General features: G+C 41.4%; 1 protein-coding gene and 3 non-coding genes across 4 annotated transcripts; all 4 read left to right on the forward strand.

The window, feature by feature from the left end:
* Window positions 1–15,152: 15,152 nt before the first annotated feature.
* On the forward strand, window positions 15,153–22,225 carry EIF4A2 (eukaryotic translation initiation factor 4A2). The gene is made up of 11 exons (XM_048314451.1): window positions 15,153–15,281; window positions 16,132–16,177; window positions 16,265–16,397; window positions 16,655–16,794; window positions 17,974–18,142; window positions 18,330–18,439; window positions 18,564–18,707; window positions 19,093–19,230; window positions 19,518–19,607; window positions 19,851–19,930; window positions 21,419–22,225. Exons 1-11 carry the CDS (start codon window positions 15,253–15,255, stop codon window positions 21,561–21,563), a joined length of 1,224 nt encoding a protein of 407 aa, XP_048170408.1. The 5' UTR covers window positions 15,153–15,252; the 3' UTR covers window positions 21,564–22,225.
* LOC125331254 lies at window positions 16,508–16,578 on the forward strand. Its single transcript, XR_007205954.1, has one exon. It is a non-coding gene; the product is annotated as a small nucleolar RNA SNORD2 (small nucleolar RNA).
* LOC125331252 lies at window positions 18,755–18,935 on the forward strand. Its single transcript, XR_007205952.1, has one exon. It is a non-coding gene; the product is annotated as a small nucleolar RNA SNORA81 (small nucleolar RNA).
* LOC125331244 lies at window positions 19,312–19,439 on the forward strand. Its single transcript, XR_007205944.1, has one exon. It is a non-coding gene; the product is annotated as a small nucleolar RNA SNORA63 (small nucleolar RNA).
* Window positions 22,226–22,619: the final 394 nt, after the last annotated feature.

Consider the following 22,619-nt stretch of genomic DNA (forward strand, 5'->3'; position numbering starts at 1 on the left):
AGTTTGAAATGCTACTCAGTCTTGTAAAGGGTTATTGACAGGGTGAGGTCCTACAAATGGCAACACTTCACTGATTTTGCTGTAAAAGATCACGTCACTTGAAACCCCAGTGGAAGTGCCCTCCACTGCAGCTGCAATTCTCTGAAGCTGCTCATCCCAACTGCTAGGATTGCTGCGGCATCAAGACTATTCAACAGCTCGGAATGGGTCCTTCTTTTGTATGCTGTGCATCTACAGCCATCACCTCCCTGGTGAGGAGGAACTATACAGGGGAAGTCTACTTAGAGAATGCAAAAGAAATAGGAACAGGATCAGGAGCTCTTGGCATAACAGGCATAGGGTGATCTCCGAAGAGAAGATAGCTACCAAGAAAGGTCAGAAGACACAGAAGTGGAAAGAACAAAGGCATGGTGGCATGATACAGTTGGGGTGAGAAAAGAAAACAGCAAATTAGTGGCAAAAATTGAAACAGAGTGAATGGGATGGGGAAGTGGGTGAAGGTACCATGGTCAAGGAGCTATAAAAGACAGGAACTCAAAAAGGGGGGCAAGAACAAAAATAAAAAGAAAGAGAGGGGTCTCTCTAATTGTGGCAGGACAGTCTCTAACACACCACAGAAGAGAACTCACACTGTCCGAATCTAAGCATTCCCTGACAGTGTGGGCACACCTCCCCTTTTCAATGCCTGGTTCCTTTCTTTCTAATTTCATTAGAAGAGTCCTTAAGATGTATTGAAAAAGTCATGAAATCTAAAATTAGAAACAGTCCCTGTGAGTATAAATTCAGCATGGTTGTGTGCATCTGAATTTTTTTTTACAGTGTAACTGGCTGCCATATAGGGATGGATGGATGGAGGCAGACAGACAGACAGATATCTGTCATGAGTGGTGATGTCAGAACCATTATATTTCCTTTCTTCCTGAAAATAATCATTCAGAAGTCATACAACTTAGCTGGAGCCCCATTTTAAAGAAAGATAAAATAATAAGAACCCCTGGATTAATCACTAATCAAATCCAGCCTTTTAAAATTAATTCCTTTCTTTGCAGCATAATATGCAAAGGCTATCTTCTTGTTTTGACAAGAACTGAACTTAAAAGCTACGCAAATGAAATCCTTGAGAGTTATCTTTAGTTCTCTGCTTCTTTTCTTCTGAATATTTGATTTTGTATGATTTGATTTGGTATGATTTTGGCTGTAACTGGAAACTCTTCATGTATAGTGAATTATTAACAGGAGTATAAGCTCAAAACGGTTTTTCTTTAAATTACAGTAGCAATTTAAGTAATTAATGTAAAAATACAATAAAGAAATAAAGATGCAAATATAAGAAAAACAAAGTTTTCTTCCCATTTACAGTCTCCCTGACCTGAATGAAAAGCCAGTCACTCTTGATACATTCTCCACACAGAGCACAAATACACAACCATGAGTGGAGAGGCACAGGACTGAGGACTGGTCGTTTACCACGTGCTGTAGTGAGGACGTGAGGTTTCATTAATGTTTAATACCAAGATGATAATTTCAATTTGCTTACATAATTTACAAAAGTAATTACTTTTAAAAAAATCATTCCGGAATAAAAATCAGTGTTCCATGTCTAAAAATTTTGAAACAGAGTATTTGGATATTTTTAGAAAGGAGCATTTCCATTTCTCATTGACATGTTCTCACCGAAAGTTTCAATTATCACAAAAGAGCACTTTCGGATGGAAGAATCTGCCGAGAGAAGGCTCCTGACCAGGCCTGTTCCAGCTCTGCTGCTGAAGCGCTCTGCAAAACTCCCAGCTTCTCCTCCTGCCGGAATCGCTGGAGCGCTTTGTCCAGGGACCGCAGCGCTTAAGGAGTACTTTCCTCCTTGGCCAGCAGATGGCACATTTTTTGTCACAGGGTTTATCATCGCCAAATTTCGTCAGGTTTGTCATTGCCAGGAACGGTTTAGTAGGCTTAACATTCAGCGTTTCTTCTGGGTGAGTAACACTGTAGCTAAAAACACCCCATCTGTGCAATCTGTTTTAAATATTAAGCTCTAGCAATAGAGCTTCGACGTTTGCCAGTTACTTACTGTAAGCAAAGTATATAAATAACCCTCTAAATGTAATTTCATGAATAAAAAAATAAGAGCTACTCCTGCACAAGAAAAATTGCATTCTTACTGATACAGCTAATTGGAACTAGGAGTCTGGGGTATGAAAATATGTCTGAATTAAACCTCTGTTTTACTCATACTGCTGACATCTAGAGCCACATGATGGCCATTCTGCAGCTGTCTGAATTTAATGTGCTCCCTCCCTTGTTCATTCCATCTGTGACAATGGGACAAAATACATATATTTTAACTTACCATATGAAAAATTCCTCAGCTTTACTATGGATGGACTATTGGATTTTTGCCATAATTCAGACATGACCTTTTCATCACACTCAGCCATTCCAATCATCCTCTAGTGCTATGTTCACACAGTGCAAGCCACGGGAGAGAGCTGTGCAAACACCTGACATCAGAACATGTGGAGCATTAATGATGAACACTGCTATTTGATAGGATGTAAGAACCCACTTCTTTCCCTGTTTTCTCAGGTCTCTCAGCCAGCAAGATAATTGCTACCAATTTAGGAATAACAGCTCTGAGGATAAATTAGTCTAAGTGGCTACAGAATTAGAAATGACATTACTACATGGCCACTGTCATGTAGACAGAGCTGTACCAAATCCAGTGTACTAGTTCCTCAAATATTCTTAAAAAATAACAATGGGGACAGATATTTTCAACTCTGTAACCAGCTACTCACCCACAACTCCTAATCCTGCTGTGTTTACAAGACCACATTAGTATAATGCAGCTTCCACAGTTTTAATTAAGCTTTATGTGCAAGTTCATTTGGTAAAATGTAATTAATAACACAATGTTTCTACTGCATTCTAAAATAAGAGAAGGGTGTGTTAAGAAGAAAAGAGTGAAGGTTTTTCTAGGTGGGTAAAGCATCTTGCTACAACTGAACACTCATAGTACTGCAGCTCCTGCAATCTGCTGCCCAGTGAAAATCCAACCATAACCTTCAAAGGAGTAACTCCTACCAGTATGGAGTAACAGGGATTAGAAACCTCATAGTGATTCTTATCTCTTCTGCCATGCCTACTGATCGTGCTGATCTGTGGGTTGAAGATCAGGCATTTAAATACTTACCTTACTCAAACTGAGCCACAGAGAATCAGAATTCCCTGCAGATTCCAGAGTCATGCCAAAGGACTATATTTGTTTTAAAAATGAAAAGACAAAACATATTTATGAGAGGTACTGCATGAATTTGGTGCATGCCTCTCCACCTTCCACTGGATGCATTTATCACAGGAGCCAAGAGACCACTTGGCTTGAAACAAAAGAAATACTATAGTGTGAGTGAGAAACAAAGGGAACAAAGCAAATCAGACTAAGGCAGAGAATGAACAAGGATGTATTTTTAACTCAAACTTAGATTAGCATAAGAAAACTCAAACAGTTGGGGTAGACAAGAATTGAGGATTATTGATTTCAAGTTTGGGAACATAATGCTCATCAACAGAACACCAACAGGAGCTATCACATGTTTAAAAAAAGACTTTGACCTACGTGCCCAAAACACTATAGTTCAGTGCCTTGAAAAATCCACCAGACACATGTAAAGGAACATTGTTTTATTTCTTATTCTAACCCTTAAGTATGTCAGCAGAAGTTAATTTCTTGCCATTTAATCCAATAGAAAAAAAGGCTAATGCCATAAAACATCATGAAGAAGTAAATCTACTATAACTGAATTCTCTTCCTTTTATGTGCCAGTTGTTCAACTAGCTGTATACTGACTAAAAGAGTAGTAATGCTCACAAAATTAATAAAAACAAAGGGATATAAAGGGACATAGCTCAGACTCTGCAAAAGAAAAAAAATCAGTTCCAGAAGGAATCCAGAATTCAGACTGACTATTTAAGCAGTCTTGTGACTGCTAAACAAAAATCTCCTGTTTGAGTGCAGAAGCCTGATTTTAAATTTTGCTGAGAAGTATGTGCTCCCATTAACCTTAAATAGCATTTCAAAAATCAGGCCTTGGAGCACTCAGCCCAAGTGTAGAAAGCTGATATTACTTGGAGTAGTTGAGATGAAGATTGAGCAATGCAACACCTCGAAGAGGTAATTATGGGCAGCATTAGCCATTAAAGCAGCTTTTATATTTTACAGTGTTTGGGGAATTGGTGCAAGTCCTGGCATTACCCACAGCAGCACTAGTGGCTTAACAGCTTTTTATCCTGGCCCAAATACAGAGATTAGAGTGTTCTGGGCAATGTTTGCCATACTTCCTTATTCTCTTGGTCACTCCCACAATATAAACCAGGTGGAAGAAGCAGGCAAACCAAGCATAAGCTACAAGATCACCTCTTTCTTCAGAGTTTGGTACAAACGTGTGGACAGATTAGTAGATTTACAAACAACTCCACTGCCTTGTTCAGCTACATTAAGTTGCTTTTCTATCATAAGGCAACCAAGACACCTCTGAAACTTTGACTCAAGTTGATCTGCTGGTTGTAGCTGTCAGTTTGGCAAAGGAACAGCATCAATATGAAGGTTATAATGTGAGTGCACTCCACTCAAGGCATTTCTGTATCAGCACTACTATAGCTCTGCTCTTTTTCACTGTAAATACATGCTAGCCACCATCAATCCATCAACTGGAACCAAAAAATATTTATACTATTTGGAAATTTATGAGAATAGCTTGTCATTTAGCAACATTGTGCTTCTGGACACCCATTTTTGCCAATGAAGAACTATTAAATCAATCTTAGACTGCAACACTAACCTTCCACTAAATATTTATATAAGGCAACTAAATTTTTGTCTGGATAGGGCCCATCCATTCCTTCTTTAGCAGTTATTCTACAAAGAGGTGTTTATTATACAGTCATACCTGTTTGAATAATCACCTCTGAAGAGCCCACTTGCTCAGGATGTTATGAACCCCGAGTGCACTAGGGACCAAAGTAAATCAAAAGAATGGGTCTGAAGACTGAAGAAGAACTTTCCTTAGCTTACGAGTTTGACAAAATTAGTCTGAATCACAAAATGAGTCTGGCTAGTAAAAATACACTTGAACATCCAATTCCACATGACAAACCTTGGAAATGGAAACTTATGTATTCATGATTGATATATCTCGCCCAGTGCCATTCATGACTGGGAAATGCATGAGCTAAACTCTATACAAAGAATAACAATTTCACAGTGAGAGATGGTAATACTAAAAATAAAAATCTGAATCTCTAACACTTAGAGCCTGAATTACTGAATCTCAACCATAGTACCAGGCTGCTACAGAAAAAAAATTCATTCTGACCCAAACTGCAAACAGACTCCAGGAGAACAGTCGAACACTATTTGATAAATGGTGATAAAGTGCAAAAGAAGGAATTGTGAGAAAGGGGTGATCTATCCAAGCACACTCAATAACACAGCAAACAGATGGCTAAGCAATACCAACACAGGAGTTATCAACATAGCTAAGACAGTGTTATCACTGCCTCCACAGTTTGTTTGATTCTCCTCAAGGCCCCACCGTGCAAACATGGCAGGTGTGCTGGGTTTGCTGTGCAGGGTACATGGGTTCAGCAGCTTCAGAAACATCCTAACGACTGAGAGAAAGAGCGAGCAGGTGAAGGATAGCAAAAATACGTATCATGATAGACAGATGTAGGAACAGCAGCAGCAGCTTTTGCATGAGTCTGTTGCAGGTAATTCTGCAATGATATTGAAGTCTTAGACTAGTACAAAGCTTGCCTCATTAAAGAGATCCCCCAGAAAGCATGTCTGGTGTTGGTTCTATAGTCAGTGTTCTTGAGCATCTAATATTAACTTTTATTTATTTATTATACATTTCCACTCAAAAGACATCTACTTAGATAACAGAAGACAAAAGATCATTGATAAAAGGTTGATAACACCTCAACATATCCCAACAATCTTACCACAAAAAACATAATTTCACTTGCATTTTGAAAGGTTTCACAGCACTGCACAGCTGAATGTAACAACTGAGTCATTTTAATACATACAAACAGAATTAATCAGCTCAAGATTATGCTGAATTTTTTACCGCTACGTTTTCTTCTTGTTTATCTCCCTACTGAGTTTTTTCACAGCTGTCCTTACCCAGGGTAATAACGTTAATGCCAAAGTAGTATCAAAGAGCAGCTACCTTGAAGCAGCAGTGAGTATTTTCTAAAGGAAAAAGTCACTCTTCTTCTCCCTCCTTTCTTTGCAGCATTTCCTCCTGAAAGCATGGGAGTGTGCTTGCTTGCTCATCACTCCTGCTACCCTAAACAACTGAGATAGCTTTGTTCTTCTGCACCAGCAGTTCTGCTCATGAACACTGACACTGAATTTCCTTTTTTAGACAGCAAGGACGCAGACTTTCTTCCTCTTCTCCCTCCCTCTGCCTCGCCTCCCCTCCCCCTCGTACAGTCTTTGCTGTGCCCTCATCTTACCTTCAACAGCACAAGAAATCCATGCTGCAGTTTTTTTCCTCGTTAGCGGCTCTATGGCAACAGCAGTTCTGAGGCAGCAGTCCTTTACAGTTTCACTTCATTCTCTTTCCTTCTGCAGAAAGATACACAGTCTGTTAGCCCAGGAAATCAGGAAAGACAATTCTGATGCGATGTAAATTAGCAAACACAATTCCACAATTATTTAAGAAAAAAAGTGTGTTCCTGGGGGTACAAAGTTGTATTCCCAGAGGAGATTAATATTAGCAATGCAAATGAATAACAGTAAAGGAAATCAGAAAACTTCTTTTGAGTAATTAACTGTAAAATCACCTTTGTGATAATTCAGCTTTCTTGGGCAGAAAGGTGAAGGAAGAGAATTCTGAGCTTAAAATATACACAGTATCACATCCAAATAAAGTCCTCTGACAATTTGTCATTGTTTGACTGAGTCTTTATTTGTTATTAGTACATAAATTAAATCAGTGCTTTGTAAAATCCTGCTGAAATAAAGGCAATAATGGCATACAAAATCTTGCAGTCTTGTAACCCATGGAAAACTATATATCAGAATACATTTAGAAATGGTAACACAAGCTTTAGAGAACAAAAAAGCAACGAAAGAAAAACTACAAGTAATTGGGTAGTTACCAAGTACTATAGTATTCTGCCTGCTTTGAAATTAGGATTTTCCTGATTTGTTACTTTGTTACTTTTAAATGAATCAGAAGAATGAGCTACAAACAAATGCTGAATATGACAGCAAAAAAACCAACTACTTAAGACTCAGAAACCATTATTATCAGAAGCTCTTAAAGCACAAGATTAAAGTACCTTAAACAGAGGCACATACATTCTCTTTATATACTGCAAAAAACTGCCAGTAATTTATGATCTAATCACTTTTATCACATGCATGAAATAAATGAATCGATATATTCCTGCAATTCAACATGAACTCGCAGTTCTCTCTCCTGCTGTGTAAAGAACAAAGGTTTCTGGCCAGTGCCAATTGCTGGGACAATATGTGTTAAAGTGCATGTCCTCAACTGGCATGAGCAACACCACAGTTACCCCTAGCTGAAGTAAAGGGATTGCCTGCATCCTGTCTGTGCTTGCATCAGTCCATGTCCACACTTGCTGGAAAATGTGGAAAACAGGGGCAGCTGTTCTTGGGCACAACCTGAGAGGAAAAGATTGAATTCCTTACTAATCCAGCACCTCATATGCTCATTTTTGTCTCATCTGGCAGTATTCAGTTGGTATAAAAAATAATGTAGAATAGCGTTCTGGGATGGACTGAAGCACAAACAATTGGGGCTGAGAACTGGCCTACAGAGGCTTCCTAGCACTAAACAGAAGCCCCAAAAACCAGCAGTTACATTTAGCAGCTAACTTGGCACTTCACCTTCATGGGCACAAGTTTCAGACTCAGCCACGACAAGAATATGCATCTCTAACACTGTTAAAGAGAAAAGCCCTGGAATAGCTTCATTTTCCATCCAAAAAAATCTCAGAAGGATTAAGAAAACAAACTAACAAAATGATTAAACAAGTCACAATGTTGATTAATTTTTTAAACTTTTTTAAACTTTTCCCCACACTGAGCTGACTGCTTTGCAGACTGAAGCATAGATCACAAAGCAGTCAGCCCCAGCTTTAAACAGTTTACAATCTAAGAGATTCTTCAAAGAGAAACGATCATTTCCATTTTCCAAAGAGATGAAAGAAGGGCACAAAGCTGAAACTACTCATCTATATTTTCACATTGTGCCAGTATCGGTGACAGAAACAAAACTTGGGGAATCTGAGCTACAGTTACCTGAAGAAATTAACAGTCTCAATTTTCTTATGAAAAGTAAAGCTCAGTAGGGAACTTTCAGTTCGTAGAAATTAAGATTTACTTTCAGGCCAATACTTCTGATTACACCATTCATTTTATTAATGACAAAGTAATTATCTTTACTGTTAACTCTTACATGTTGTAACAAGGTCTGTAAGCTGCAAAAAACTGTTGTGAAGGTTAAAATGCTCTGATAGAGAAGAAACAAGAGAATTCAGTTAATAGACAATGCTGGATATGGACAGAAAGAGATTCTGTTAGCGAAAAATGAAGCTATTTCTGAGATGTCTTACTGCTTAGGGATGTACACATTTGAAATATTCTGACAAGAAAGACCTGTAATACACTCAAAGCAAAGCTCTCTGTGCAATGCTGTATCAGTTGGTAACACCAGACATTTTGTTGTCACTAATCTGAGATAGGCCCCTCATAGCTCACAGCGCTGGACACACACTGTGAAAAGCACAGCGTGTTTGTTCTGACGTCCAAAAGTGTGATTGGGATGGGGAAGGACGGAGTCACATGGCTTGTTGCTGTCACCAGTCAGGACACAGGGCACCTATCAAGGTACACATATCTACAACACACATTAGAGATTATGACTTTTTTTACCACAAACTCGTCCCGTGAATTTACCCCAGTAAAAGTCAAAGACCTGCTTGGCCTTCCTGGTGTTTTCACCTTGGGCTTGGTTCACATGCATTACTTCCTCCTACTAAATACATAACACTCAACTTTTTTACCAGTGAGGAAAGGTACTCAAATAAATACAGAACATAGGTCTGCCTGCAGTGGCTGTTCCAAAACTTAACCAACTGAAATCAGCAATTAAAAAACTCAAGCAATGTCAGTGCATTGCAAATTTGTATAATCATGAGAATAAATAACGTGCAGAGATGGTTAACCAATAGCAGAAAGAAAAGGGTTTTCTTCAAAATAATGCACAAGCTTTTATTCATCCTTCTCTCAGAAGTGGAAAAAATGTTCTTTGCAGATTGTCTCAGAGAAATATATGACATGCAGTATTTCATTACTTAAAAACTAAATGTAACCACAACTGCGTCGATGTTATCATCTGCCGCCTGGTTCATCTCTCAGCTTTGTTTACTTTTGTCATATAAAGAACAAACTCTACCCTGAAAGTAGCCTGCAGCTTCTATCAAGATTTCTAGGCCTCCTTCCATTCCTGAGCCCCACATTCTTCAAGGATTTGCCCACACATAACTTCTGAGGCAAATACTATCACCCCCACATTACAGAGAAGAAAACTTAAGTGCAAAAAGTGCTCTCATTCCAATGAGAGTCAGTGGCAACTCTAATAAATATCATCTGCTCAATTTTTGTGCTAAAATTCCAGTTTGTGGTCACACTAGGAGTCCTTAACACAACAGAGAACAGAGCTAAACTGATTCCATGTCCTGGGCTTGATTACAAACCTTGAAAACTTGGAAACAAAGAATCTAATTGCTCAGTCAAGAAGAACATTCAAGACTAAAACTGTAATTATTGAGCTTTATAGCATGCAGAAGACTGGATGACTAAAAAAATCATTGAAAGAAAGTATATTTCTGTTTCAAGTATTTAGGTTAAGATTTTATTGTGCCAACATTCTTCTTATTACCAGAATAGTTACTAAAATTACAAGACCACCATAAGTGATTCCATATGACAGTTTTCTTACGGTACACTCATTTAAAGAATTAACAGTAATTTACATGCTTCCACTAAGAAATTAAATACTGACTTTCTAGAATTAACCCTAGTTTTTTATTAGAAGACCAACCAAATGCTAACCAAGGTAAAAGGGAAATTTTTCACAAATTTTAAGTTTTGAATGAAATGATACACACTATAAAAATATGTAGTAATTAACTTCCCTTAGTTCTTTATTGACCCTCTGAGAGAGGGCTGAGAAACCAAGGCTCCTCTGAGGGCCTAGAGCACTTCTGCTGCTTCCTCTTCAGCAGCAGTTTACAAGAACTGTTCCACTGTATAAAAGAAATACCATCTTTCTTTAAAATTCTGTGAGAACTTCATTATTCCAGAATAAGAAATAAGTAACAAATAACTTCAAACCTCTGAAGGTAGGAGGGTCACTATGAGTCTGAACTTAAACTCCAGACTCTAAGAGGAGATGAATTAACGGATGCGTAACCTGAAAGATTAAATTCACACATCTTTGCTGTTTCTTTAAAAAAAAAGCCAAAACAAACCCAAGTAAATTAGTCTTAAATAGTTTAACAAATTATTATAATCAAGAAAAAAATCTACTGGGAATGAGAGAACTTAGGCTAAGAACCAAAATCCTGCACAATTGAAGCAGGAGACATGTGCTCCTAGCAATTAGGAAGCACAAGCCACAAACCACTCCACATACATTTCAGACAAGTGAGTCAGCTGGCCAGCAAAAAGCCCAGTCCACCCCACATCCTCTGCACAAGCCTGAATATCTTGAATAGACTGAGCATGTGGGACAATTGAATCAACCATAGCAGATTAAATACCACTGGCTTTCCATAGTGCTTGGCACCTAAGAAATTTAAGCATCTTTAACTATGTTCCTTATTGGCCTAGTGCACAACTATTCAGTGAGATAGAACTTGGACAGGGAGAGGAAATTCTGCATGTACTTTCAATTCACTCAACAGGGACATCACTGAGATTTCACAACACAAGTTTGACTACAGTTACAAAGACTAGAAATATCTGTCAAAACATAACAAAGTTGTAAAATAACTTTAAAAAAGGATGACAAAGCAAGCCTAGCAGCCCAGTGTACTAAAGTCACCATAACGTGCATTTCAGATTACACTGAAGTACTAGAGAATACAAAGCCAGCATTTTCAATCCATTAAAACCACTGTATCTGATAAATTCTTATTGTTTAGCTTTTTTAGATTGTAATTTCAATGGAATGACCAAAAATGCTTGTTAGCATTAATGACACCCTGACTGCATTTAAATAACAAGCATGGGACTCCAGGAATTTGGACTTTCTTTCTCCCCTGGAGGTTTTCCAGAATCTTTCCTATCCACTCCTACATCTGAGGAAGTGTGCTTTTGTTTAGGCACTCCTTTGGGAGTGATGAACTGAAAAACATTACTTCTTGCTAACAACACCCTAACAAATCATCTTGATCCTTAACATGACCTACTGTGAGCAAACTCTGTCTGTTTACCATTACTTTCCTTGCCCTGCTAGTCATGGCAATCAAATAATACACAGTCAGAACTCTGGCACCAGCACGAAAAGAACTCTGGGATCTTGCAGGTTTCCTGTGAAGTACCTGGCAGTTTCATGGCAAATTCAAATTATGCTATGAGATTTCTAAAAGGACATTTCTGAGAATTCCTAATGCAAACTGTACCACCGCCTTTGCCAGAATATTGGTGAGCAGGGATTGCTCAACTGGAGCTCAGTTTCAGGAGGTGTCAGCTCCTACTGCTTTCTTTAGATACGTCACTCCTTACTTCAATCTGCATGAATAATCACTGGAAACCCAGCTGCTAAACCAGCTAGTCCATCTGTTACCCCCGTTAATAAATGTGTAATTATGTTCACTATCACCAAAGAGCTCATGATTCACTGGGATTGTCTTTTTGGGAAACATCTACAGAGCTATATTAGGTGTACATATATATGTGGCTGTGGATCCTATCTTTAGTAGCACAGACATATTAGTGTCTTCTTGGTATCTCTTCTGCCTGATGATAACATGAACCTGGTCCTTGGGGAGCAAGTTTTCAGTTGAGGCTGCTCTAAAAAGCTTAATCAGATTTAAAGCCAGGGGACCACAAGAAATCCCAATGTCATTACAAGATTTTTGTCAGTGACAAAATCTGACCTTTTGGTACCTCTCAGTTTGATGCTTCATGTTCAGAACATAAATCATTCCAGGCAGAGTATGGCTAACGCTGGCCCAAATGCACACAAAAGAAGATATGAAATCACATGAAAAGGTTGTTTGCCCGACTGTAACCAGAGATATTTCTCAAACATTGTACATGGGTTTTAAAGGATATAAAATGTAGGATCTTTTCCTCTAGTACAGTCAGGGGTCATAGCTAGAACAAGAAATCTGGATATCTGCTATCTTGTTTCACAAAAAGAGAAGACTGATTCTGTGTTTCTAACCACTTGCTCGAAGTTTATGAACAAAATTTTTTTCATCTTTTCATTTGGTGAAAGAAGTCAATGATTTCCACTGGAGGAAACACTGGGTTCCTTTTCTCATACCTTAGTGTGCAATATCCATACAAATAAATGCCTTTCACGTGGGAACTGATGATTTGTTTCTTAAATCATAATTTCATTGTTCCAGTCATACAACACTTGAGGCAAATAGAGCATCTGCCAAGGGGCCACTGGACTGAGGAGTGTCACTGCATTAAAATAACCACAAACCAGAACAACTAACATGACCAAATAAATCAATCAGACTGCCAAACCCTGCCACAGCCACGTGACAGCAGATACCAGTATGCTCACAGGCTTTTCTTTATATTTATGCATCAGGTGAATAAGAAATGAACAAAATCCTCAGAGACAAGGAAATTTCAAGCTTCTCAATAAAGGCCAGTGATCGGGAGCTTGGGGGGCAGCTGTTTGGCTCTGCAGTTGCCTAATGCAAAGAAATCTTGGCATCTAATCAGGAGAATCCCCATTATTTTAGCCAGTAAATAACAATATATATATTTTTAAATTGTCCCCCTTGGTTGAAGATAATAATGTAAAAAATTTTTCTAGTTTGTTTTTTTTTTTTTAATAGAATGAAGTTTGGCCAAGTGGACTAAAAACAAGACTTGAAGCAAACTAGAGCAATGAGAACAGTTTCTCCTTAAAGAAAGCCAGGAAAGCCTTGTTACTGGAAAACTGCTGTCATATATGAACACTCAAAGTGATCTGAATACACGGGTAATCTTAAATGACACTGATTTCTTTATTGGAAAAGATAAAGTAGATACTTGTTTCTGAGATGCCATTTCAGATCTGTGAAGAATGATGGTTTACCTTCCTGAAATTCCCACGCCTGGAAATCTCTTCCTCTCAGATTTGCAAATCTACTAAGACTAAAATGCAGTACTTGAATAAAAATATTCATCAAATCAAATTCAACAGCTTTCTTAATAAATATTCAAGATCCTTAACTAATATTCAGTAGTATTATTTCTCCATTTAGACTCAAATCACTTTAGTGGGAAATCTGACTGTGCCAGCCCAAACCTGTGCTCACATTCTTTCTTCAGTTCATCCTGTTTGTTTTACAGCCAGAGGTTAATAGCCCACACAAATGGGCATCATTCATTTAAAAGGCCTCTGGCTGCTGTTGCGTGTCTATCTGAACTGCAAACACAAGAAATATCCTCAGTATTTTCTATCCACCATGGGTAGACAGAACTTGAGAGCATTAGGATAGGCTGAGAGTGGAACTGCATTTTTATAATTTAGCTGCGATTGTGGTAGGTTGTACTATTTCTACAGATAATATTGCCCAGGCAGATGCTACCACAGCAAGACTTAAGGTATATACAGTCTTTGAGATGTTCCCTTTATGGATATTCTAGATGGTTCTAGGCAATTTACAACAGTCTAGACAAGTAAAGGGTTGAGTTTTTCAAGCACTGCCTTCATTTCATATATAATCACTATGGAAACAAATTGCAAAGTGATACACATAAACCATATCAAGTTGGCACAAAATTATTGCTTACAATTTATATTACTTGCTTCCATAAGAAATACTGATGAATAGATTACTGTAGAACTTGAAAAGGGCATTAAAAGGATCGATATTTTTTCTACCACAGTATGAAAGCCTTAGGCATGATCATGGAATCGGTTTGCACAGTAACAGTTCTCTTAGTGCTTGATTTTGGACTGCACTAACCTTTAAATCATTCTTGACAGGATTTTTCGTGGACACCGCTGTACTGCGACCTGCAGCACATCACAGCACCGTACTTTCTGCAGCACCCGAGGACCACCTAACCTGTCTCCTACAAATACTCCTGCATCCCCTTCAGGAATGATCCACCCTTAGCGCCTCGGGACAAGTTTGCGGGATTCAGCCACGGGCCCGCCGGCCTGCACTGTGTGTGAGCCCGGGGCTGAGCAGGGCCGAGCAGCCCTCAGAGGCGCCTCCATCTGCTCCCCTCGCCTCAGGGCCTCTCCGTGAGCTGCTAGCGCTGCCCCTCATGACCAACGCTGCTCCGGCCCCGGGAGCGCACGGGGACACCCCGAGGTGTGTTTCGCCTGTCAGGGAGGAGAAGGAGACGGGAGCCATTTCTGTGTGCGGATGGGGCAGACGCGCGGCCACCGGCCCCCGCCCGAGGAAGCCTCTTTCTCTCTCTTCTGTCACCCCCCGACTCCGGGGCTTTAAAAACAACCAGCACGGCGAGGAAAACGCGGCCGCGAAAATAGGCTACTATGCAACCCCAGCCACTGCCGCAGGGCCGCTCGCTGTCCCCTCAGCCAAGCCGAGCCGACACCGCCATGACCCCCTCCCTCCCCGCGCTGCAGCAGAGGCCAGGCCGGGAAACCCCGTGCGCGCGGGGGGGAGGGGGAGGCAGAGGGAGGAAGGAGTGGGGCGCTGTGACGCACTCAATGGTGCAATATCCTTCCGCGCCCTGGAAAAAAAAGTAGTTCCATGTTCAACGTAACCTCGCAGACCCGAGAGGTTCATACACAACCTTCGGATTAACTCAGACAGTCGCGTGACGGGACTCTCTTAGGACAGAGGGCTTAATCCGGGGGGGGTTCGTGCTTTTTTGGTTGTGGCATGAGATATATATCCATGCGCAGAGCAGAGCGCAACGAGTCCGGCAGCAGGGCGGGTATATAAGGCGGGCGCCGCGGAGGGCTTGTCTTTTCAGTTGAGGACAGAGCTGGTGGTCGGAACATGTCAGGAGGCTCCGCGGATTATAGCAGGTATGGTGGGGGCCTGGGTCCTTTCCTCATTTGGGGCCTCCGTGGATTATGTGGGGGCGGCCGGGGAGAGAGGAAAAAGTCTAAAGAGAGGGAGTGGTGGGTGCTGGAGCGCTCTGGGGGAGGTAGGGCGCTGCGGTCAATCAGCCCTGCGCCCTGGCCCCTCCCGTTCTAGACGTTTCTGTCCCTGCGCTCCCCTTGCTCTCGGTTCAGCAACGGTTTAGCTCTAGTCCTCGGGGCTCGGTTTTCGTTACCGGCTTTTTTAGCAGTCTAGTCAGCCCTGAAAAGGACTTTATCGAAATAAATTCGTATGCAGCTGAATTGTAGTTCAGATGCCTTTCTGGGGGTTTTTTAATTGACATTCTCTTTTCCCTCGTGCCGTCTGTTCGCCTCGGGTTTCGGGCCGCGCTGAGGGAGAGACCATTATATTTTTTGGGGGGGGGGGGAGGGGGAGGCCCCCCCCGGGCGATCGCCCGGCGCCGTCCGCCCGCAGCGCCCGGTTTGCGCAATCCCAGGGGTGGAGCTCTCGCGAGAGTTCCCCGGCGGGGCGGGGCAGGGGGATCCGCAGCAGCGCCGGGAGCGCGCCCGCCCCCCCCCTCGCGCGCTGCCGCGGGAGCGCGCGCTCGGTGCAGCCGTGCCCGCGGTATCGGGCCCGGCCCCGGGAGCTGGGGATGGGCTTTGGTGGCGCCCAAGGCACTGAGGGAGAGGGGTAGGAGTTTGCCCATTGGTAGAAGCTCAGAGCACCTGCTGGAATAATCTGTCACGGGTCCCGCCGCTTTCGCAGCCGGGGTGTCAGCTCGCCTTCTGCGTGGTGGTTGCTGCTGTGCTAACAGCGTGTTCTCTTTCATGGCAGAGACCATGGCGGCCCAGAGGGAATGGAGCCCGATGGTGTCATCGAGGTGAGCACTTACGAACTGACCTGAGAATTTATACACTGGTGGACACGGGTACTGAATTTATTATTTTCTATGCTTTCTTCATTACAGAGCAATTGGAATGAGATTGTTGACAATTTCGATGATATGAATTTAAAAGAATCCCTTCTGAGGGGCATTTATGCTTATGGTTTTGAGAAGCCTTCAGCTATTCAGCAGAGAGCTATTATTCCTTGCATCAAAGGTATGCAATCGATTCATTAGTATCAACATCGGATAGTTAGGAAAGTATTGTAAAATGCATATGTTGTTTTATTAGTATGTAGTTATAGCTATTTTTAATCTTCATTGGAAAAGTGATATGATGGTACACCATCTTTCGGGACTGACCTGAAATGGAGAGAACTCTTTAGTACTGATCACTTACTTCAAGGGGAATTAAATAAAACTAACATAAATGACCCGTGTGGGAGCAGTAAATGTGTATCCTACTTTTTTTAGGGTATGATGTGATTGCTCAAGCTCAGTCAGGTACTGGCAAGACAGCCACATTTGCTATTTCCATCCTGCAGCAGTTGGAGATTGATCTCAAGGAGTCCCAGGCACTAGTATTGGCCCCTACCAGAGAACTGGCTCAACAGGTATTGATAGTGTAGTTTAAAAAAAAAAACCAAACCAAAAAAACCTTGTGTGTTGCATAGGTTTCAGGTTTCACAACTGTGAGACAACATTACCAGATTTCTGTAACGAAGGGGCTGTAATTAATATCTATTCAGAACCCTTCTTGTGTGAAGTAATGGAGGATACAGACTGGCTTCTGTCCCACAAGTTCTCTGCCTCCTTGAGGAGCTGAGTTGATGCACATGGAGGGTGTGTGCTGGGGCAGGGGTGCAGGAGCCAGCTGCTGTGCTGTGTGTAAAGCAGAGGGAGCGTCTTCAGCAGAATAGCAAAATTACTAAAGCACAGTTCTGATTGGAAACAAAAAAATTACTTGTTTAAAAGTTATTTAAACTTGAGTGCAGTTGTGCAACATGAAAATTGCAGTGCACATTTGGTTACTTAAATGGTTTTGTATCTTTGTATGCTTTCCTGACAACATAATTGCATGTCTCTTTCACCTTCAAGGCTTGGTATTCTGTTATGCTAAGTGGGTGTGTGGCAACAAAACTTAAGTAACACTTGAATTTTTAAGATAAATGTATCAGGAATGTGGGGTCTTAAAGTGCAACATTGAACCAACCTTAAAGTAAAAATCTTACTGTCACTTTCAACTAGAATATAGTGAATAGCCATTGGTATGTGACAGTTCTTCAAGGTAAAGTTAAACATTCTAAATCAGAAAAAAAAAGAATCCAAAAAATCAATGGAATAAGAGCCTTTGATCAGAATGTTATGCCTTTGTTCTACTCTAAAGCTGTTGTTGAGGGTGAGGCTTGTTTTGAAACCTGGCTTATAGTGGTGCCCTTGGAGTGTTCACAGAAGATTGTCCAGGTGCTTACTGTGCATGCCTGAGCAGCTGAGAGCTTGAGCTCACTTCTGGTGGCCCTGCTTTCAGCTTAGGAATTGTCTCAGGGCAGTCACTCAATCAGCAAGTCCAACCAGTAAGGACACAAATATTACTTAAGTGCTCCTCTGCCTTGTGGTTCCTAGTGAGCAACTTGAATTATGTGAAGTTGGGCAAAGTCATTTTAGCAGCTCTCAGTTCCAAGAGCTGCATGGTCCTCAGTTGGTGTCTTGGCTTCCAGAGTCCATAAAAGCCAGTGATAATGGGGCTTAAGTTTTACTGTCCTACGAACTACTAATGGAAGGTTCTATTTTAGATTCAGAAGGTAATCCTGGCCCTTGGAGACTACATGGGAGCAACATGCCACGCTTGTATTGGCGGTACAAATGTGCGCAATGAAATGCAGAAACTCCAGGCTGAGGCTCCGCACATCGTGGTGGGAACTCCAGGGCGTGTGTTCGATATGTTAAACAGGCGCTATCTTTGTAAGTATCAATCTCATTGTGCTCTTGCTAATAAATTCCCTGGAGGCCTCATACCCACTAAGAGCTTTAGTGTATTTGTTGTCGCTGTAGAGAGTTGTGCTGGAAAGCTTAGTACTAAAGGAGCATGATGTTTGTAAAGGATTGTGTGTTTCTGAAACTTCATGAGATGCTGCTCTTTTTCCAATAGCACCGAAATGGATCAAAATGTTTGTTTTGGATGAAGCTGATGAAATGTTGAGCCGTGGATTTAAGGATCAAATTTATGAGATCTTTCAAAAACTAAGCACAAACATCCAGGTAAAAAGCTTTTACATGGTTAAAGTGATGGATGCAGATTTGGTTACAGTGTGGCTGATAACTGAGTAGTACAAATGAAAACTATTGTACAGGGTATGTGCTGACACACAATAATATATTCTAGGTTGTATTGCTGTCAGCTACAATGCCAATGGATGTGTTGGAAGTGACCAAAAAGTTCATGAGAGATCCCATCCGTATTTTGGTGAAGAAGGAAGAACTGACTCTGGAGGGTATCAAGCAGTTCTACATTAATGTGGAGAGAGAGGTTGGTATTGGTTATAATTGCTCTGGTAGGAGGAGTAAGGTTATCTTACCTTCTTGTTAAAGCACTGTACTAAAATTGCAGAAACCAAGGCTGAGCTTTGGTTTCTGCAATAATGCTAGTAGAGTAAATGCAAGAAGAAGAAAAACTATGCACTAGATCAAAAAGGACTAGGGTGGACCTCTTTCTTAATGTCCAGTGTCCTGTGTCTGAAGATTTGGTGCAACAATTGATGGAAAAACTTGACTTTGTTTCCAGATTATACTGAATATAATAGTGTGCAAGAGCATGCTTAATTGGTTATTGTATTTGAGGTTTTTTTATTCCTTGTTCTTATGTACTGAGCTGTCTGTGTCATGGTGCATTTCCTGATCTTTGTTTTGCTCAGGAATGGAAGCTGGATACTCTCTGTGATCTGTATGAGACACTGACCATTACACAGGCTGTTATTTTCCTGAATACAAGGAGAAAAGTAGACTGGCTTACGGAGAAAATGCATGCCAGGGACTTCACAGTCTCAGCTCTGGTAAGAATTCTTACTTCCAATCACTTCTGAAATGCCCTGTATTTACTGGAAAAGAAATGGTGATGAGGAGATACCAGTGAGAAGCAGGAAAGTTATAATATAGCTGTGCAGTGCTGTATTATCGTTCCCCCTGCTTAAAGTAAAGTGCTTCCTTTCTATCCCTACCTGCTTCGTTCCCACAGCAGGTAGGGACGCTGGGTTTCATACATACCTTTGTTCTTTAAAGGACATCCTGGTTTGGAGCATTGGAGCTGTACTAATTGCAACTTTTTGTTTTAATTCTCCAGCATGGTGACATGGACCAGAAGGAACGGGATGTTATCATGAGAGAGTTTAGATCAGGGTCCAGCCGTGTCCTGATCACTACTGACTTGCTGGTGAGCATTGTCTTACATTGAACATGCTCCTGTTACAGCCTTGTCCCAAAAGCTTCATAATTCAGTGATGGTTTTTGTAACCTGAACTGTTGGGAGCTTTTTGGAAGAGCAAAGACCATGCATGCTCCACTGTGGACTGCACAGTTGTAGTTCACAACTAATGATGTGCTTGACAAAAGCCTGAGATACATAAATTTGAAAAAAGCCCCTGACTGACATTAAAGACTTGGTGTTGCTTTGCAGGCTCGTGGCATTGATGTGCAGCAAGTGTCCCTGGTTATCAATTACGACCTGCCGACCAATCGTGAGAATTACATTCACAGGTCAGTCGGCTCTGCCCCCCAGTCAGTCCCTGTGCTGTGCTGGATGTGGGCATTGGCACACACCCTCCTCACCTGATCCTGTAGTCCTCACCAAACCAGAGGTCTTGGCATCCATGCATAAACTGCTCAGAGCTAGCAGGGAATAAAACCACTTGCGCATTGGCTTTAAACAAAGCCTTGCCTTGCACAGCTGTGGTTCTGAAATGAGGGAGGAGCAGAACTTTTGAACACTTAAAGCAGTGGGAAAACTTAGTTGTGTAACAGGTTCAGTGATGGCTGATGAACCTTGGAGGTGTGGGGAAAATGCCAGTGACTGAACTGTCTTTTGTCATGTAGGCTGTGATGTACGAGTGTGACAGTGTTACTGGTGCAGCATCTTGACAGCAGGGTCAGCTTGATCTGGGGTTCTGGCTGATCTGGACTTGCTGCTGCTGCTCAGTGACAAGCCAGACCTTTCTACTTGAGAAAAAAAATTGTGTAGGGCTGTCTTCTCTTGCACAGGTTTAGCTGTGTCCATGTTGTGTGTGCCATGCTTGCTCTTAGTGGCTTCTTAGTGGGATTCTTCTCTGTGGTGTGTGTCTCCTGGTAGCAGTTTATTTCCCTAGGTTTAGTTAACTGCTTCTAGTGACTGTCCCTAAATTAAGTAAACTGTGCTTTATTACTTGATGTAAAAAAATACAGGAGTCGATAGCAGCAGTTGATGACACAAGATGGTGCTCAGAAACGACGGCGTAATTTAGGACGTGGATTCGTAAGCGGCACAGTTTGAATAAAGAGCGAGTTGGTATTTATTTATTTATTTTGTCATGGTTATCCCCTAAGTTTTGTGAGCCCTTTCTGTGTATTTAGCTCTTGCTGGCAAGGTGCTCTATTGTGCAGTCTGTAGGAAGGTGGAGCCCATGGTGGATGTAAACTAAACCACATGCACTGGTGTGTCAGTAACTGATGTGGGCTTAGTCAAAAATGTTGAACTTGGATTTTGCTCTCTAAAGAAAACCAACAAAAACCCTAAGTTTTCCCACTGGAAACAGTTAGGTTGAATTAAAATTCTGAAATTCAGTGTGCTGTTCCATGTTATTGGATGTAATTGGATGAACTTAGTAACAGTCTGATTGTTAAAACAACAGCCTGTCCTCTGTGTGCTCTGTGCTTGGGAGTGGATGCATGAGGGGTGGGTGTGCAGTGTAACCAGAGGGGAGGGAGACTGACCCAGGACCTCAGAACACAGCACCGAGCATTAAATAAAGATCTTGCTTTGCAGCCAAAGAGTAACCGTGTGTGCCCTGCTGCCTGCCACGGGATGGACCTGCTGGCACCAGCTGCTGGTTTTTCCTGACCAGATGTGACTTGGGTGGCAGCTGGTCCTGTTAAGGCAGCATAGACTGGCCTGTGGCAGATAAGAGCAGCAGTTAATGAATGGATCTTGCAAACACATAAAGCAGATGGGAGAGGTTAACTTGGGTGTAAATGTGTTCTCTTTTTGTGCAGAATTGGCCGGGGTGGCCGTTTTGGCAGAAAAGGTGTGGCTATCAATTTTGTCACTGAAGAGGACAAGAGGATCCTGCGAGACATTGAGACTTTCTACAATACTACAGTGGAGGAGATGCCGATGAATGTGGCTGATCTCATTTAGTCCCCGGGATGAGGTGGTTGTGAATCCAGTGCTCGCTGTTGCTGAATAGGCGATTCACAACGCGCATTGTGCTTCTTTCTTCGGGGATATATTGAATCTTGTCTCAATGCTCATTACGGATCAGAAATACAGATTTTTGAAAAGAGAAGCGACTTTCTGTCGTGAGCTCTTGTGGGGAAAGCCATTGGCTTTGTCCACTTTAGGGTTAGACTGTTGGGGTTGGGTGGAAAGTCATGGGGTCTGTAAATTTTTTCTTTATTAGAAATTTATTTCCTAGTTCCATAGAAGTGGTTGTATTAGATGTTCTTTATCATTTAATAATTTACTTATGGACTAAAAGATATAAGTGCTGTATAAAGTCAGCCAATTATGTTAAACTAGCCTACCTTCCTTTATTGTATGTACTTACACCTCAGATTAAATTGGAAAGGCCTTTCAAAATCTCTAAACTTTTATAAGAGCATTAAAATTCATTTTTGTTTCATATGTATTTATTCAATAAAGTATTTAATTAGTGGTAAGTGTGATCTGGACCCTGTTGCTAAGCCCCAGCAAGCAAGCAATCATACTATTGTCTTAGTTAGGGTTAAACCCAGTAAAATTTGCCATATTGCACATGTCTTAATGAAGTTTGAATGTTCAATAAAATACTTCTATATTCACTTAAATTGTAAATAGTTGCTTCTTGGGTTGAGGGGAGGGTTGACAGCAGCCTGCTCTGTTGCAGGATGGGAGCTGAAGGTGGCAACCGCTGCAGCCTTGTGTTTGTGCCCAGAGCTGCTGCACTTTGTCATTAACTGCAGGGTTGGTTCTGGACTACTACAGCGTGAGCTTCAAGTGCCAGTGTGTCCCTGGGTGACACAGCTCTGGGGTGCTGGACCTGTGTCCTTAACACTGGAACACCCTTTCATCAGAGTAGAAAATGGCTCACTTGAAAATTGGTGCTGGCTTGATGAAAAAGCTCTGCACTGCCTCATTTGTGCTTAATAGCTGTCCAAGGGCACCTTTCCCCCTCCCCCCCCCAAAACCATTCAGGAAGGTGGGACAGGTGCTCAA

Source organism: Corvus hawaiiensis, chromosome 10 (assembly GCF_020740725.1).
Source record: "Corvus hawaiiensis isolate bCorHaw1 chromosome 10, bCorHaw1.pri.cur, whole genome shotgun sequence".
NCBI lineage: Eukaryota > Metazoa > Chordata > Aves > Passeriformes > Corvidae > Corvus > Corvus hawaiiensis.